Source organism: Arvicola amphibius, chromosome 12 (assembly GCF_903992535.2).
Source record: "Arvicola amphibius chromosome 12, mArvAmp1.2, whole genome shotgun sequence".
NCBI classification, from domain to species: domain Eukaryota; kingdom Metazoa; phylum Chordata; class Mammalia; order Rodentia; family Cricetidae; genus Arvicola; species Arvicola amphibius.
In genome coordinates, this window is record NC_052058.2 from 26,031,913 (window position 1) to 26,047,141 (window position 15,229).

A 15,229-nucleotide genomic window follows, 5' to 3' on the forward strand; every position below is an offset into this window, starting at 1 on the left:
TACTTGACGGTCCTGGGACCAGGCCAGCGCCCGCCCCGGCTAGGGCAGGGCGGCGTTGTAGGAGGCGGAGCCCGGAGAGAACTGCCCCAGGCGGGCACCTGGATAAGAGGACGGTGGCTCGCCCGCGCCAGCTCCGCGTGGTGGTGGGCGGTGGCTGGGTCATGTTGCTGGTGTTGCTGAGCCTGGTAGCAATGTACAGGAGCGTCCTGCCCGGAGAGCCGGTAAGCATACCCCCCACCCCCCCACCCCCCGCCTCTCGTGTGAGCGTCTTTTTTTTTTTTTTTTTTTTTTTTTTTTGGTTTCCCATCCTTTTAGCTGAACCCTGACCCGCCAGCCCAAATTTCTAGGAAATTGTCCATGGACCAGATTGGCACCCCTGAGATAACCACAATGGGCTTTGCACCTCCATCATCCTTCTATTCCCAGCCTGGAAGGCATCTGCTGTTAGACTGCTTGCTGGAGACATGAACTTTAACTGTGTCGCAGATGCCATCCTCGGCATTTGGGCTCATCTAGTCTTAGCGGTCTCCTTAAAAAAAGGGTGCTACTCAACTCACACAGGTGGTACGCCTCGCCTCCTGCTTCAGGGTGACCAGACAGAATCCCTCGCATCTGCTCTGCCCACCGACTGGATCACCAGAACACAGTGCACCTGTCTGCTTGCTTGCTTTTCCTATTGGTCTTGGACCACGTAGATTCCTGAAGGCAGCATTCCTTCCTTCTCTGGTGCCCAAGAACGAAGGAATCTTTCTGGACGTTCCAGAGGAAAAAGCTCCTCCTCAGAAAGGCATTAGATGCAATCCTTGCCAGGTTCACACGGCGCTCGGTATCCCTGATGACTGGGAAAGTCCAAGCTAGTATATGGTGTCGCCAAGCCACCAGCTGCTGTGTTTGCCCTCTCTGTGCCAAAAAAAAAAAAATTGTCCCTGGGAGTATTTGCTGTGAGGACTACCGAATGAATTTTGTGAGGGTTCGTGCTGGTGCTTTCCTTTTCGCTGTACCTTGTCTCACTACCGGTCAACTAGATCTTAGTGGCTCATTTGTTTAAAAAGAATGTCACAAAGCAAAAGACCATGGATGACTTCACCCAAACCAAATTTGTCCCACCAAAACCTTTGTTTTCTGCCCTCACAAGGTTTTTTGGAAATAAGGAAGCTGGGGTCCTGGAGCCCTTTGGGTTGGTCACGTTGCATCTTGCCGCTGAAGACTAACAACTGGAATAAATGTTTCAGGCCCGAACCATACTATTCATTATGCTTCTTTTGTAAACTTCAAGGGATTTATTTAGTACTGGCCTTTCTTAGGCTTTGATGAGTTTCACTTTTTTGGAAGCTGTTTTAGGAAGATGTGATGAATCCTAGATCAAAAAAGAAGCATGATACGAACCTGGGGGAAGGTACAGTGGACTGCATCCATTGCTGCCTGCTTTCTTCTCCTCTTTGTATAGTCAAATGTTAACTTGGAAAAATCAATAAATGTTACACTGTCCTGAAAACATTAGATAGTCAAGGTGCCTCACAATGGCCATCAGTAATCTGAGGCAGGGGAGGTGTGTTTGTGTGTGTGTATGTGTGTGTGAATGCATGTGTGCATGTATGTGCACATGTGTGCATGTATGTGCATACGCACACTCACATGCACACATGCCTGTGAACATGTCCTCAGAAACCAAATGCATTGACTTCTGGAGCTGGAGTTATAGGCAGTTGCGAGTTGTCCGACGCGGGGGCTGGACCGTAAACACAGGTCCTCTGCAAGAACAGTGTGCTGTGTTAACTGTTGAGCCATCGCTCCAAGTCCCAGCTCACTGTTCTTTGAAAAAGTTGTCACTTGTGCATGCATCTAAGGAAAAAGATAGTGTTTTGCCTAATTTGGTAAAATAAGCATTGTGGTTTGCTGGCTTTGACATGACATTTGGTTTCTCTCTTTCCTGCAGACTATTCAGTGTGGCTCTGAGCCTGGTAAGTGCACTAGAAGAATGGGTATTTGGAAGCCCAGGTGGACAGTAAGAAGGTCTGAGTCAGGAGGAGGGTTCTGGTAGACCAGGCACATGGTGATAATACATTGCCTTGTTAGCTAATGGGAGTAGGTTTTCAAGGCAGAATTTGGGGAGTAAGGATGCGTTTGAGATGGGCTGGCCTCCCAGTAAATTAGCACACAGGTAGAGTGGAACTCACCAGGCTGAGTGGGAAGCAATACTGTCATTCCACAGAGGGACACTGATTGTGCTGGGAGGGGCCATACCATTGATTGTTGGGACTAGGAAGCAAGTTTTTTATACATGGGTACCTAACATGGTACTTTGAAGATTGAGTAGGTTTTGTCCAAGGAATGTGAATAGAGAGAGTGAGCAGGAGGGGAGGTGAGCAGTTTAGAAATGGTTATGGTGAGGGCTAGGTGGTGGTGGCACACGCCTTTAATCCCAGCACTCGGGAGGCAGAGGCAGACGGATCTCTGTGAGTTCGAGACCAGCCTGGTCTACAAGAGCTAGCTCCAGGACAGCTCTAAAGCTGCAGAGAAACCCTGTCTCGAAAAACCAAAAAATAAAAATAAAAAAAAAAAGAAATGGTTATGGTGAGGGCTCGCTGACTGGAGTCCAGGACTGAGGCATGGAGAAAGCATGATTGTCGTTAATCGTACATGCACACACATGCACCTGGAACACCCCAAGTGCCTTGGAGTTTAAGACCACGAGGCTGAGAGAAATTATTTAGGTGTATAAAATAGCCAGCATCCAGAAGAAGCCTGGCTTTCCTTAGCAGAAGTGGGTTGGAGGAAACAGCTTCTGACTGCGCCTGAAATGGGAGTGTCATTGGAAGTGTTCTTGCCTTTCCCCAGGGCCATCTCCAGAGTGGATGGTGCGACACAATCTCACCCCAGGAGACTTGAGGAGCCTCCAAGTGGAACTTGTTCAAAAAGGGGCTACAAAAGAGGATTTTTCAATTTTGATGAACATAAGCTGGATACTCCGGGCAGATGGTAAGTCTGCATCAGTCAAAGCATCTACTAAGCCCGAAACGTGAAGGATATAGGACACATTAATTCTACTTCTAGGCACAGAGCACAGATGTGCATACACCAAAAGCCATATCATAGAATGTGTACAGTAACACTGTTGTTCATAACAGCATCCAGGTGACCAAGGGCCTAAAGGAACCACAGAGTGGAAACTATGAAACTCAACAATGAGGATCCTTTCTGTGTATGTGACGATATGGATGTCCCAAGCAGCCAGACTCCAAAGAGCTATCTAGTTGTATCTGTAATCATGCCTATGATAGCACATAGAAGAACAAAGCTAAGCTAGAGGTTTGTAGCCAGGATGGGAATTTGGGGGCTGCTCTGGCTTGGAAGTAATTGAAAGGAAGCACAAGCAGCAAGTGGGTGGGGGGGTTCTTGCCCTCTGCCTGTTGTAAAATGTGCAAGGTCACTGCGGAGGAGCAACGACACTCTGCAGTCACACTTCGTGGAACAGACGGGTCCCCTAGTTTAGGAAAAGCTCTGGCTTCGGCTAATTATCCACTTCCAAATGACATCATGAAAGTCCTGGCATTTCCTCCAGATTATACAGTAAGCAACATGTAAGTTCCTTAGACAAGCCAGTCCTAGGACCCTAATGCCTATGCTCGTGGTTTCCATTCGCCAACGTTATACTTGGTTTTGTCAAGAGTCTAGCACCTGGGAGACTAAAACAGGGAAATTGCTGCAAGTTTGAGACCAGCCTGGGCTATTTACTGGATTCCAGGACAGAAGGATTCAGGGTGAGACCTTGTCTCAAAAAACTCAAAGTGGTTCATTTATCTGGGAAAAGGAGTCAATGACAGGCTTCATCAGTATGTTTTTCAGAGTAGTAGGAGAGGTAACCACAAGCAATGTCAAGGGATGCCCCAAGGGGAGCTTTGCTCTGTGTGAGGACCAGACAGACCAGGGCAGGGCTCCAGACAACTTCTGTGAGATGCTACAGTAGGCTCTGGCTCCACACCAAGCAGGGTGAGGTCTTTGGTCGATGTTGTTATGCACTTTAAAGTAAACTTGGAAAGGGTAGAGATAGAGAAAGAGACCCATGAGAAAGAATGGCCTGCATGGACCTAGGGCAGTTAAAACAGTGCTGATGCTTGGGCAGTCTTTATAGAAAGAAAAAAGCAGTCAAAGCTAAAGCCTGAAGCATCTTCTAAAACCAAAGAATGCAGTGCATAGGACCCATTAATTCCATCCCTAGGCACATCTGGAAGAAGAACCTATATGCATGCACTGAAAGACAGGCATAGGGTATGCACAGCGCTCCAAGCAATTCATCTCCTTCAAGAGACCTAGAATGGGGCAGATGGCATCACTAGCCATGGGTACTTTGTATAGCTCAGGCCAACCTAGAAGGAATAGAGCTCTTGGGCTTTGGAATTTGTGTTTGTATCTACTGCTGCTGAGCTGTGAAAGTTCAGACAGTGCATCCCCCAAGACTCCTGAAGCTCCCCCCCCCCCCATTTACTCTATCTGAACATTGGATACCACAGTACACACCAGCTGAGATGAAGCCTTGGCACTATCGAATACCATGTGAGCCATGTAAGTGCCAATGAAACAACTTCCCACTTCATTGTCTCTGCAGCCAGCATCCGCCTGTTGAAGGCCACCAAGATCTGCGTGACTGGCAAAAGCAACACGGAATCGTACAGCTGTGTGAGGTGCAACTATACAGAGCCCTTCCAAAGGCAGACCAGACCTTCTGGAGGCAGAGTAAGCACGTTTAGGCACAAGGCTTGCTTGGGAAGCATCAACAATGGACCTCAGAAAGCCTGATGGTGTAGAGTGAGATGCCTGCCTGGGTTTGCACGCCACTTGTCTGCCCTAGGGATGCCAGCATCTTTGAGACTCAATATCCAACAGAGGGGAGCTAGACTTCAGTTTTATCCTTCCTCTAAAATGCCACTCCTCTCTGACTCTGAGTTATATCAGCAAACTGGGCTGGATCCACTCCCTGCATAGACACTGGCCAGAGACCTGTTTCAGCTGGAGCATAGAGACAAAATGACAAATGAAAAGGGGGCTGCTAAGCCTGATAATCTGAATTCAGTCCATAGGACATACATGGTAGAAAGAACAGACCCTTCAAGTTGTCCTGACCTGCACGCACACACACGATGGCATGATCCCCAACTAGTGTGTATACATACACACCCCATGGTATGATTCCTCCAGTAGCGTACACACACACATACTCACACACTGTAGCATGATCCCCCACTAGCATACACACACAAACACACACACACTATGGCATGATCTCCCATTAGCGTGTATATATATATACACACACACAAACACCACACCATATACACACACACACAAACACCACACCATACACACACACACACATACTCACACACTGTGACATGATCCCCCACTAGCATACACACACATAAACACACACTATGGCATGAACTCCCACTATTTTATATACACACACACACACACAGTGACATGACCCCCCACTAGTGTACACACACACACAGAGTGACATGATCCCCCACTAGTGTACACACATACACACACACACAGTGACATGACCCCCCACCCACCCAGCGTATATACATACTCTATATAAATGTGAAAAATTTACAAATGAAAACAGCCCCACACAGAGACTGCTCCTGGACTGTACACCTGCCCTGCTTTGCTTTGCAGTGGACCTTCTCCTACGTAGGCTTTCCCGTGGAGCTGAGCACAGTCTATTTCATCGGGGCCCATAACATCCCCAATGCGAACATGAATGAAGACAGCCCTTCTTTGTCTGTGAACTTCACCTCTCCAGGTAAACATCCTCACTCTTTGGTGATTCTGTCTTACTATCGCACCTGTGTTGTGGCATGTGGTTTGGTGTGGAGTCTTGGGAAGCCTTTGAAGCCTTAGCTTCCCCATCCGTGGACAAGGTGCTAATCATTCCACACTCAGGGTGGAGAGTGTTGTTAGGTAAGCATGAGGAAACCATGTTCCTGGGTGCCAGGCAGGAAGCAGGATATACCATCTCTCCAAGCACTTGCCCTGGGTCCTACGCACAGCAGTGGTTATGTCCTGACTGGGCTCCTTTGTGGTTGGTACCATCCAGGGTGGCTTTGGTGCCACACCACTTACTATATGGCGCTTTCCAGCTTTCCTAATGGCACCAAAGCTCACCGGGATTTTATGAAGTGAGTTTTATTTGGGGATGGTTTTAGAGACGCTGTAAAAATAGACCAAGTTTCCATCCCGCTCTCAGTTCCTCTTGCTGTCAGCATCTGCTTTCCAGAGTCCACTTATGAAAACTAGGAAGATAGCATCGGCATATTTCTATCTACTCAACACCAGGCTTTGGGGATTTCAGCTGCTTATCCATTGCATTTTCTTCCTGTTCCAGAGGCACTTAGCCCCTTATGGCACCCCAGCCTCCTCTGGTTGTTGTTTTCCATGACCTCATCAAACATCAATAGTTTGTTGCCAATTTGAATTTGTCTGATGTTTGTTTCATATGTAGGCCAGGGATCTGAGATTTGGGCATGAATCTCACAGGAGGCATTGAACTCTCCTCACTGTGTCCTCCCTGGGGTGTGTTAATTAGGGAGGGTCATCATGCCTACTAGGCAGCTGGGTACCTACCACCTAGAGCCTCGTGTCTGGAAGAGGCGGAAACTACATGTATTATCAACTCCTACTTTTTGGTTTTCAAGTCACTTTTTGGTGACCATTTTGATAAAGGCTGTACTTAAAATGAGACTCCTTACAGCTTCCACGGGTGAATGATTTTCTGTTTAACTGTAAAATGATTTTTTTAGACCTGACATCTCTCTCATGTCTGAAGAGAGTATATGTGGTGTGTGTGTGTGTGTGTGTGTGTGTGTGTGTGTGTGTGTGTGTGCGTGCGTGCGTGTGTGTGTGTGTGTGTGTGTGTGTGTACTGGGAAAGGGGTTATAGTTATAGTAGAGATACCTTTTACCCAAATGTAACAACTTTCATTCAAATTCCCAGGCTGCCTAAACAATGTAATGAAATATAAAAAGCGGTGCATTGAGGCAGGTAAGTAGATGTAGCATTTTGCTTTTGCCATTTAGAGATCCTCCTAACTGGGACCCATTCAGCCGCAGACAGATAAAGGAATTGAGATGTAGAGATGGAAGCTCTCTGTCTAAGCCACTCAGTGAAGGAGCTGCCTTGGGTTAAGCAGCTATCCAGATTGGGACAGACTCTTAGGTTTACTAGAGCAGCAACAGCTACAGGAAACCACCCTATCCCTTGACTAAACCTGCACGTTATCCCAAACCCCACTTAACAGCATGCTCAAGGAAAGTTGCTTTGTGATTGGAGGAGAGCCCCACTAGCCTTTACACCTCTTCTCACAACCGACCTGTTGTCAGTGGAGGCTCTGGGTACCTTCTGTTTGGATTAACAAACATGGTCAAGTGTTGGTCCAAGTAAGGCCCTGGAGGCCTTCTCAAAAGACTACCTCCTATCCTCAGAAGATTCTTTGATCTGTGAAGGAGCAGCTTTAGGATAAGTCAGTACCTCATCCCAATTTCTAAGGGTGAGTATAAACTTTGGGGCAGTATAGTCTTGTGACGCTAATGAGGTTAGAGATACTGGCTGGGGGTAGGGGATCTTTATTCCTACCAAGAAAGCACTCTCAAAGAATTTTGAGGCTCTAAAGTTATGAGGTACGGGACCTAGAATGAGTCCTCCTCCAACCCACTCCAAGAACCAGCTCCCAGCCAGGGGCCGAACCGGTCCCATCAGCAGGGAAGCTAACTTGTGCTATTATATAGACATGTTCCTTGAAATTTGCCCGGTCTTATTTGCAAGTCACATGAGCGAGACAACTGATTCCTGTAAGCTGTGTGACATTTCCTTCCTTTGTATCCAGTGACACTGACCGCCTGCCTCTGAGCTCTGAGCTTCAGTTCACTTACTCCATGTTGTGGGGCATTCCTCCTAAACTGACGTCTCTCCTCTATCCCAGAAAGGAGAAAACAGCGATCCTAGCTCTCTTACCTCAAAATATAGGGTGACCATTGAACTGAGTCGTAGACTTTGATCTGTAACTTCCATTCCTAGCTATTTTTAGTAAAGTAAATGGCATGGCGGCGGGGGGGGGGGGTTCCCTAAACTTTCTTAGACATCAGATGCTTTGCAATTCTAGAAACAGTGTCGGAAGATATACTATAGTTGAGTCCATGTCTCTACCTAGTGTGCCTAAGGATTTAGATTTGTTTCTGTAAAGCCCCCTTGGGGACTCAGATAAGGGAGGGGTTACCTGGTCACCCATGTGGTTCTCTCTCAACTTGTAGGAAGTCTGTGGGACCCAAATATCACTGCTTGTAAAAAGAACGAGACGACGGTTGAAGTGAATTTTACAACCAATTCCCTTGGAGAAAAATACATGGTTAATATTCTACAAAACCAAATACCACTGGGGTTGTCTCAAGTGTATGAGGTACTTTCCCCTTTACCCCCTTATTACCACCCCGTCCCCAACCCCAGATACTTCAGTCTCTTGAAGTATAGACACTTTAGACTCCTTTGAATAAGTTTTCTTCCAAGAGCTCCCAGAGCTATCTGTTGTCCAAGTCCCTGTAGGCATCCTATGGATGATGAGTCTAAAGCCAACTACGACAGAAGTTTGAGGCTTCTTCCCATAGTCTGATGCACCAGAACTCAGTTAGGAAGTGGCTTCATCACTGACTCTCTGTCTACTCATTCGTGACTACAGCTCTGACTGTCTCTTACTTATCTGCACCAGAATAAACCGACGCGGAGGTCCGTGGCCTTTTCAGTGGACAAGGAAAGTGAAGGCATCGAGGTCGAGGTGAGTTAAATAGCGGCCTATGAAGGGAGGGCCACGACAGAGCTGTTTGTTCCACCATGGATGCTTTCTGTATGTCTTCATGGGATGCTAGGGGCTGAACCTAGGACTTCTTGAATTCTAGGTGAGTGTTCAACAACTGATACACACTAGCCCTCCACATGCATTTTAAGGATGGCAAGTCTCCCCCCAATATCCCCTATCAAGCTGGGTGTCGGGGACTCCTTAGTCTACAAGAGTGAAAGCAGACACTACAGTTGTGGTATCTTTGCTTGGGTTGGTGGCTGTTGACTTCCCAAAGGGCTTTTATTTCTATCTTCAGTCCTAGATCCTCAGAGTAATTCTGAGATGGGACAGTCATTTTATTTCCCCAAAGCCTTGGTTTGAACTCAGAAGTGAAGCTGAATGGGTTGAAGCTGGAAGGCTGTCCAGTGTCCAGGTCAGTGTCTGAACTTAGGAGAGTAGCTGTTCACCTTCTAGGAGCCTCAGCTGGCCCAGGTAGAAACAGGAAGTTGGAAGGGTAGGTACTCAGAGGGTCACAGTCCACGACTGTGCCCGCGAGCCATTCTCCACTCCCTCGAACATGAAGCGCTCAGGATGACCAAGAAGTGGACCCTGGCACGACAGCACCTGCACCTTCCGGGAAGTCGTGGACCTACCCTAGTGCTGGGACACTTACTACTGTGGTCCAGGGGAGAGATCTGTATGTTTATTAGGATATAGCCGCCCTACCAGATAAGGAAACCTCCGCAGCTGTAACGTGAACAAAGCTCAAGGGCATTGCTGGGGCATTGCCAGTATCTTGGTCCGGAGTCACCAGACTGTATCTGTGGGCTACAGAAGGGGAAACAAGGGGAAAACTGTTGATGCCAATGCCATGAGGTGAAAATAACATTTCAAAAGGGGAAAGGGCTGTGCTGGAAGTGTGAGCACTGTAGTCTTCCTCTCCTTTTCCCCAGCTGACACCGTATTTCCACATCTGTAAGCCTGACTGCATCCGACGCAGAGGACCGGTTGGGCTTTGTATAGAGACAAGTGGCCCCTACCGTCCAGACAACAGTAAGTACCAGTCATTACCACAGGATGATCAGAGAGGCTCAGGACACACAGGGCCCCTTTGAGATGTAATAGATTATCCTGTGTCTGGGAAGAGCACTACGAGGTCCCTGCTGGTGTACCGTGAACAATACCTCTGCTACCCCAGAGATCTCATAAGCAAGTAAGAACAAAAGATCTAATTACAAACACAGTATCTTTTCAAAAGCAGGATATACAGAAGGGGGAAAAAAGAGCGCAAGATGGTTGTTTGAAGTGCCGCAGACAATGAAAAGGGTTACTGGGAATGAGGGGCCAGTGTGAGGGGCCAGTGTGAGCAGGGGCTGGTGTAAGGGGAATGAGGGGCTGGTGTGAACAAGGGCTGAGTCCACAAGGGGTATTCCAGTTATCTCTGAATCCTATTTGGTTAACAAATCAGGAATACCGGCACCAAAACATGCCTCCCTGGTGCCGGAGAGCATGTTCTTGAAAATGTCTCTGCATTTAAAGATGCGTCAGTTCTTTTTACTAACAATGGACAGATGTTCTGAAACTAGCCCATGGGTTACAAAAGACAAAAAACAGCCAGCCAAACTTTAGATAGCTATTCCCCCAGGCCCTGACTTCTATGTGGGCACACTGCTGTGTGTACATTATGTTTGTAAGTTCTTCCTGAGGAACAAAGATTCTCCAGACAACAAAAGCCATCATTCAAACCCTGGTTGCCACAGTGAAAAGGAGTTTGGAGAAAGTCCCCTAATTCCCTGTTGAGACTCTGGGGAGGAGAGGGCTGGTGAGATCACTCAGTGGGTAGAATCGCTTGCTAGGAAGGTCTTACAACCTGGGTTTAAGCCCTGGAAGCCATCGTGAAAGGACAGAAGAAATGACCCCTTGTTGTCCTCTGACCTTCACACACACTCTGGCATTGTGGGCCTGCATTCACACACATCACAGTAATACTTTCAGCTGTTGGTTGTGAGCTGAGCCTTTAGTGGCCGAGCCGTCTTTCTAGCACACAGCAATACATTTTTTGAAAGAGACCTGAATCCTAGGAAAGAACCCTTAATCAGAACCCCCCCCCCCCAAAGATCTTCTAGCCCTTGGTTAGAAAAGGTCTAAACCCCTACCAAGAAGAGTAAAAAAAAAATCCATGTACAAGTAGAGGCCAAGTGCAGCTTTGCTTGCTAAAAGTGACCAAGCTGTTTCCTGCAGACAGAAGCATGCTGGAAGGCTGGGTGCCCCTCATCTTGGTGCTGCTGGTGGCTACATGGGTGCTGGCAGTTGGGATCTACCTAACTCGGAGGCAAGGTAAGGGCGGTCACTCTGAAGATACCCTGAGATCCTCCCCACCTGCCTGGACAGAGAAGGGAATCTAGCTAGACATGGCGGCAGAAACCTTGCAGTCTCTGCCCTTGGGGGGGGGGGGGGGAAGGAAGTGGGATCAGAAGTTCAAGGACAGCCCCATTAGTTGCTGTTCCAGGGCAGCTTAAGCTAAGCGAGAACCTGTCTCAAAGAGCCAAAAAGAAGGTCTTAAGAGTACTGTGAGTCCCTCCTGTGTTTTGGCAGAAGATTAACTCTGTGCTTTAAGGTAAGAAAGCCACATGAACGAAATTTCACCTCAGGAATCCGTGCACTAGAAGATGCTGCTGGCGCTGTTAGCTACAGGGCTACAGTAGCTTTGGACCTAAGTCTTGTTGCATAGCACAGTGTGGGGCTTAACTTTATAGCAAAATAAAGGAACTCTGCCACCTGCAGGTAGAAAATAGACCACAGAGTTGACCCAACTCCTGATGTGACATGTAAGCGGTCACATCTGTGTCGAAGTACAGAAATTTTTAACAGTTGGCTTCAAACTGGTGCCCTCAAGCCTAAACGGCTGCTCTGAGCTGATCTGAAAACGGAGCTAGACTATGGTGGCTGACTTACTAATAGGGGCTTAGAAAGCTGTGAAGATTTAAGAATCAGTTTTTAGGTGTTCCAAAGGACTATCAGGGCTATTGTTCCCCTGGCAGGAACAGATCGCCACCCTGGCTGACATTTCTCAGTGATGGTTTAGACTACTGTAGAGGCTTGCTATTTGCTGGTAACTAACAAAGCTCTCCCCACAGGCAGGAGCATGGAGACATCCTTCCCTGCCGCCAGCATGCTCCTGCCCCTCATTAAGGTCCTGGTGGTTTACCCGTCTGAGGTATGTTTCCATCACACGGTCTGCCGCTTCACCGACTTCCTTCAGAACCACTGCAGAAGCGAGGTCATCCTTGAAAAGTGGCAGAGGAAGAGAATAGCTGAGATGGGCCCAGTGCAGTGGCTCAGCGCGCAGAAGCAGGCGGCAGACAAGGTGGTCTTCCTTCTTTCCAGCGAAGCCCACGGTCTCTGCAGCAGTGCCTGCGGCCCAAACATGGGCAGCGCCAGCGAGAAAGCTCAGGACCTCTTCCCTCTGGCCTTTAACCTCTTCTGTAGTGATTTCAGCACCCAGGCGCATTTGCACAAATACATGGTGGTCTATCTTGGAGGAGCTGACATCAAGGGCGACTATAACGCTCTGAGTGTCTGCCCCCAGTATCGTCTCATGAAGGACGCCACCGCCTTTCATACAGAACTCCTCAAAGCAACACAAAACGTGCCAGTGAAGAAACGGTCACAAGCCTGCAGTGGCAGCTGCTCCCCGTTGTAGTCTGTGCAGGAGAGGAAACCCTGAAGTCCTCCTGCTCTTTCAGTTCCAGGGACAAAAAGCTTTGCGATGGCCCAGAGGCTTCCTGTACAGGCTGTGTGTAGGGAGTACTACATCACAGAACTTGCTTTAGACCCGGAGTCTGCAGTCAGAGCTTGCGCAAGCAAACATGCCCGAGGCTTGTCACCAGCAGGTCTTAGGCACACAATACAGTTACAGACATTAACGAATGGAAGCTAAATTTACAAAAGCTCAGTCACATTTATCCCCAAACCCCAATAATGATTATCCCTGAAAACTAAGCATTCTGGCAATAAAGTAATAAGGCATTTCCCAGTCAGGTGTCCAGTCGTGCACTGCCCATGTCCTGTGCTGCACACGGGACTGTTCAGCCCTGTAATATTTTAATGTATTAATGAATAGTCCATTTAAGAAGTGCTCACTAATTCAGCAGCTTCCTAAGAGGTCTATTACACACACAAGCTGGACACATCTTGTCTGACCAGACAGCCCACTGTACTGTCTGCTATCTTTATAGTACTTTCCCTTGTCAAACTCCTAGACCAGCAACCTTTATTTTTGTCGGAGAAGTGCTAGGAACTGAACCAAGGCTACTGTACAGGTTAGAGAAATGGCTTGCCATTCAAATGAATGCCAGTCCCCTTCAGGAAATAGAAAAATACTTCGCCAGCCAGGTGTGGCAGCACACACTTTAATCCCAGTGGAAAACTAATGAACTCAAGGTCAGTCAGAGATAAGTAGCGAGATTGTCCGAGACAAACAAAAACATTACACATAAACCCAGTGGCTGCTTTTGCCCAGTTACCATCCACTGTTCTAGTTCCCAGAGTTCATGGTCAGTGCACATTTCCTATTCAAGTCAAAACTAATTCACTGAAATTAGCTCTCTGGAAGTAATAGTATCCTTTTATAATCTATTACTTTAAAAAACCACCAAGGGCTGGAGAGGTAGCTCAGAGGTTTAGAGCACTGACTGCTTTTCCTGAGGTCCTGGGTTCAGTTCCCAGCACCCACGTGTTAGCTCACTGTCATCTTAACTCCAATTCCAGAGGGATCTGACACCATTTTCTAGCTTCTAAGGGCACTCTATATACATTAAAAAGATTATTATATGCACACACTACCAGTGTTTTGCTTGCATTATCTGTGTGCCCTGTGCATGCTTGGTGCCTGAGGTCAGGAGAAGGTGACGGGGTCACCTAGACCTACAGCTATGGACAGGTATGAGCCACTGTGTGGGTGCTGGGAATCAAACCAGGGTCCTCTGCACGAACAAATGCTCTCCACTGCTGAGCTAGCTCTCTACACCCCCTAATATAAATAAATCTTATTATTAAAAAATCCCCCAAACCCAGAACAAGCAATAACAGTGCACAGATCTGTAACATCTTGAGTCTTCTAGCTCTTGACTTTCTTGAAGCAGCTTTTTCTTAATGTAGAAACCACAGAAATGGATCTATAATAGCATATGTATTTGTCTAGTAAGGCTTCATATACCATAATAAAACTGTTTTGTAATGTTATCCAGTTTTAGGTAGTTGACTGTAAAAATGTTTGTAACTGGAGGCTGGGCATGGTGGTGTGAGGACCTGACTTTGCAAGCTTTGTTTTAAAGAAGGGGCTTCATCTTAAGTCATATAATGACCGGGGGTGGCGGCGGAGGTGGGGCAGGGGAGGCGATCTCAGCTCTAGAAATGTGCTGCCATAGAAGAAATTTGGACAGATAACTTAAAAAATGGGCAATTAAGAAGATAGGGAGAAGGGCCATAAAATTTAATGAGATCCAGATGTTCATAGGATCTTGTCAGTTATTAATGGCTCTTTGTTAGGTTTTCACACCCAAAACTGACCAATGGTTTTAGAAATTACCTTACCCTAAACCCTCCTTCCCCAGTCCCAAGAAGTCATGCCATGAACTCCCGTGACTACAGCATTTCCCCTTTAAAGGTTCTACCCTCTCGGGGCTCCCTGCCACACTTTCTGCACCCACCATGCTGGGGTGCTGGAAAGGTGCTGGTCCAAACTTGAATTTGTATATTAAAAACCCTCATGCAGTTTGCAAGGGAAATCTGGCTCCATGAATTTATCTGGGCACCAGAAACTTGAGCCTAACAGTGGCACATGCCTTTAATGGCAGAGAAATTTGAGTTCAAGGTCAGTCTGGTCTATATAGTTCCAGAACAGTCAGAGCTACATAATTGAGAGACCTTGTTTAAAAACAAAAGCAAGTTTGTGTCTAGTCAGGTATAGTGCCACTTTTGAAAAATGTATTTTTAATTATGGTAGGTGTGTGTATCTGCATGTGGGTGTGTACATGTGAGTACATGCATCCACTCGGAAGAGGCCAAGGGCATCAGATCCCTTAGATCTGGAGTTACAGACGGTTGTGAGCTGCCACGGGGGTGCTGGGAACTGAACTAGGGTCTTCTGAAAGAGAAGTGAATGTTCTTGAACACCGAGCTCTCTCTCCAGCTTGTGGCACACATTTTAAATCACAATGCTCCAGAGGGACACATGGGCAGAGCTGTGAGTTCCAGGCTGAAGGGTGTCTCAGGAAAGCTGGTAATTGCATATTCTCCTCAAAAGTCATGTCTTGGGGTTGTGGCTTAGTGGCAGAGAATTTGTGTATGATATATAATGCTCTGGGTTCAATTTGCAGCAATATAAATAGCAAA

At 47.2% G+C, this 15,229-nt stretch overlaps 1 protein-coding gene across 1 annotated transcript; it reads left to right on the forward strand.

Moving 5' to 3' along the window:
- On the forward strand, window positions 1–14,077 carry Il17rb (interleukin 17 receptor B). The gene is made up of 11 exons (XM_038348693.1): window positions 1–221; window positions 1,937–1,961; window positions 2,839–2,979; window positions 4,607–4,734; window positions 5,683–5,809; window positions 7,000–7,047; window positions 8,313–8,458; window positions 8,765–8,830; window positions 9,787–9,886; window positions 11,075–11,170; window positions 11,971–14,077. The coding sequence occupies exons 1-11, from the start codon at window positions 162–164 to the stop codon at window positions 12,534–12,536; spliced, it is 1,503 nt and encodes a 500-aa protein (XP_038204621.1). The 5' UTR covers window positions 1–161; the 3' UTR covers window positions 12,537–14,077.
- Window positions 14,078–15,229: the final 1,152 nt, after the last annotated feature.

Coding starts and splice junctions, on each gene's coding strand:
- Il17rb (XM_038348693.1), top strand. CDS start 162: ATGTTGCTGGTGTTGCTGAGCCTGGTAGCAATGTACAGGAGCGTCCTG. Junction 8,831..9,786: donor GTGAAGGCATCGAGGTCGAG/GTGAGTTAAATA, acceptor CCTTTTCCCCAG/CTGACACCGTATTTCCACAT. Junction 11,171..11,970: donor CTACCTAACTCGGAGGCAAG/GTAAGGGCGGTC, acceptor CTCTCCCCACAG/GCAGGAGCATGGAGACATCC.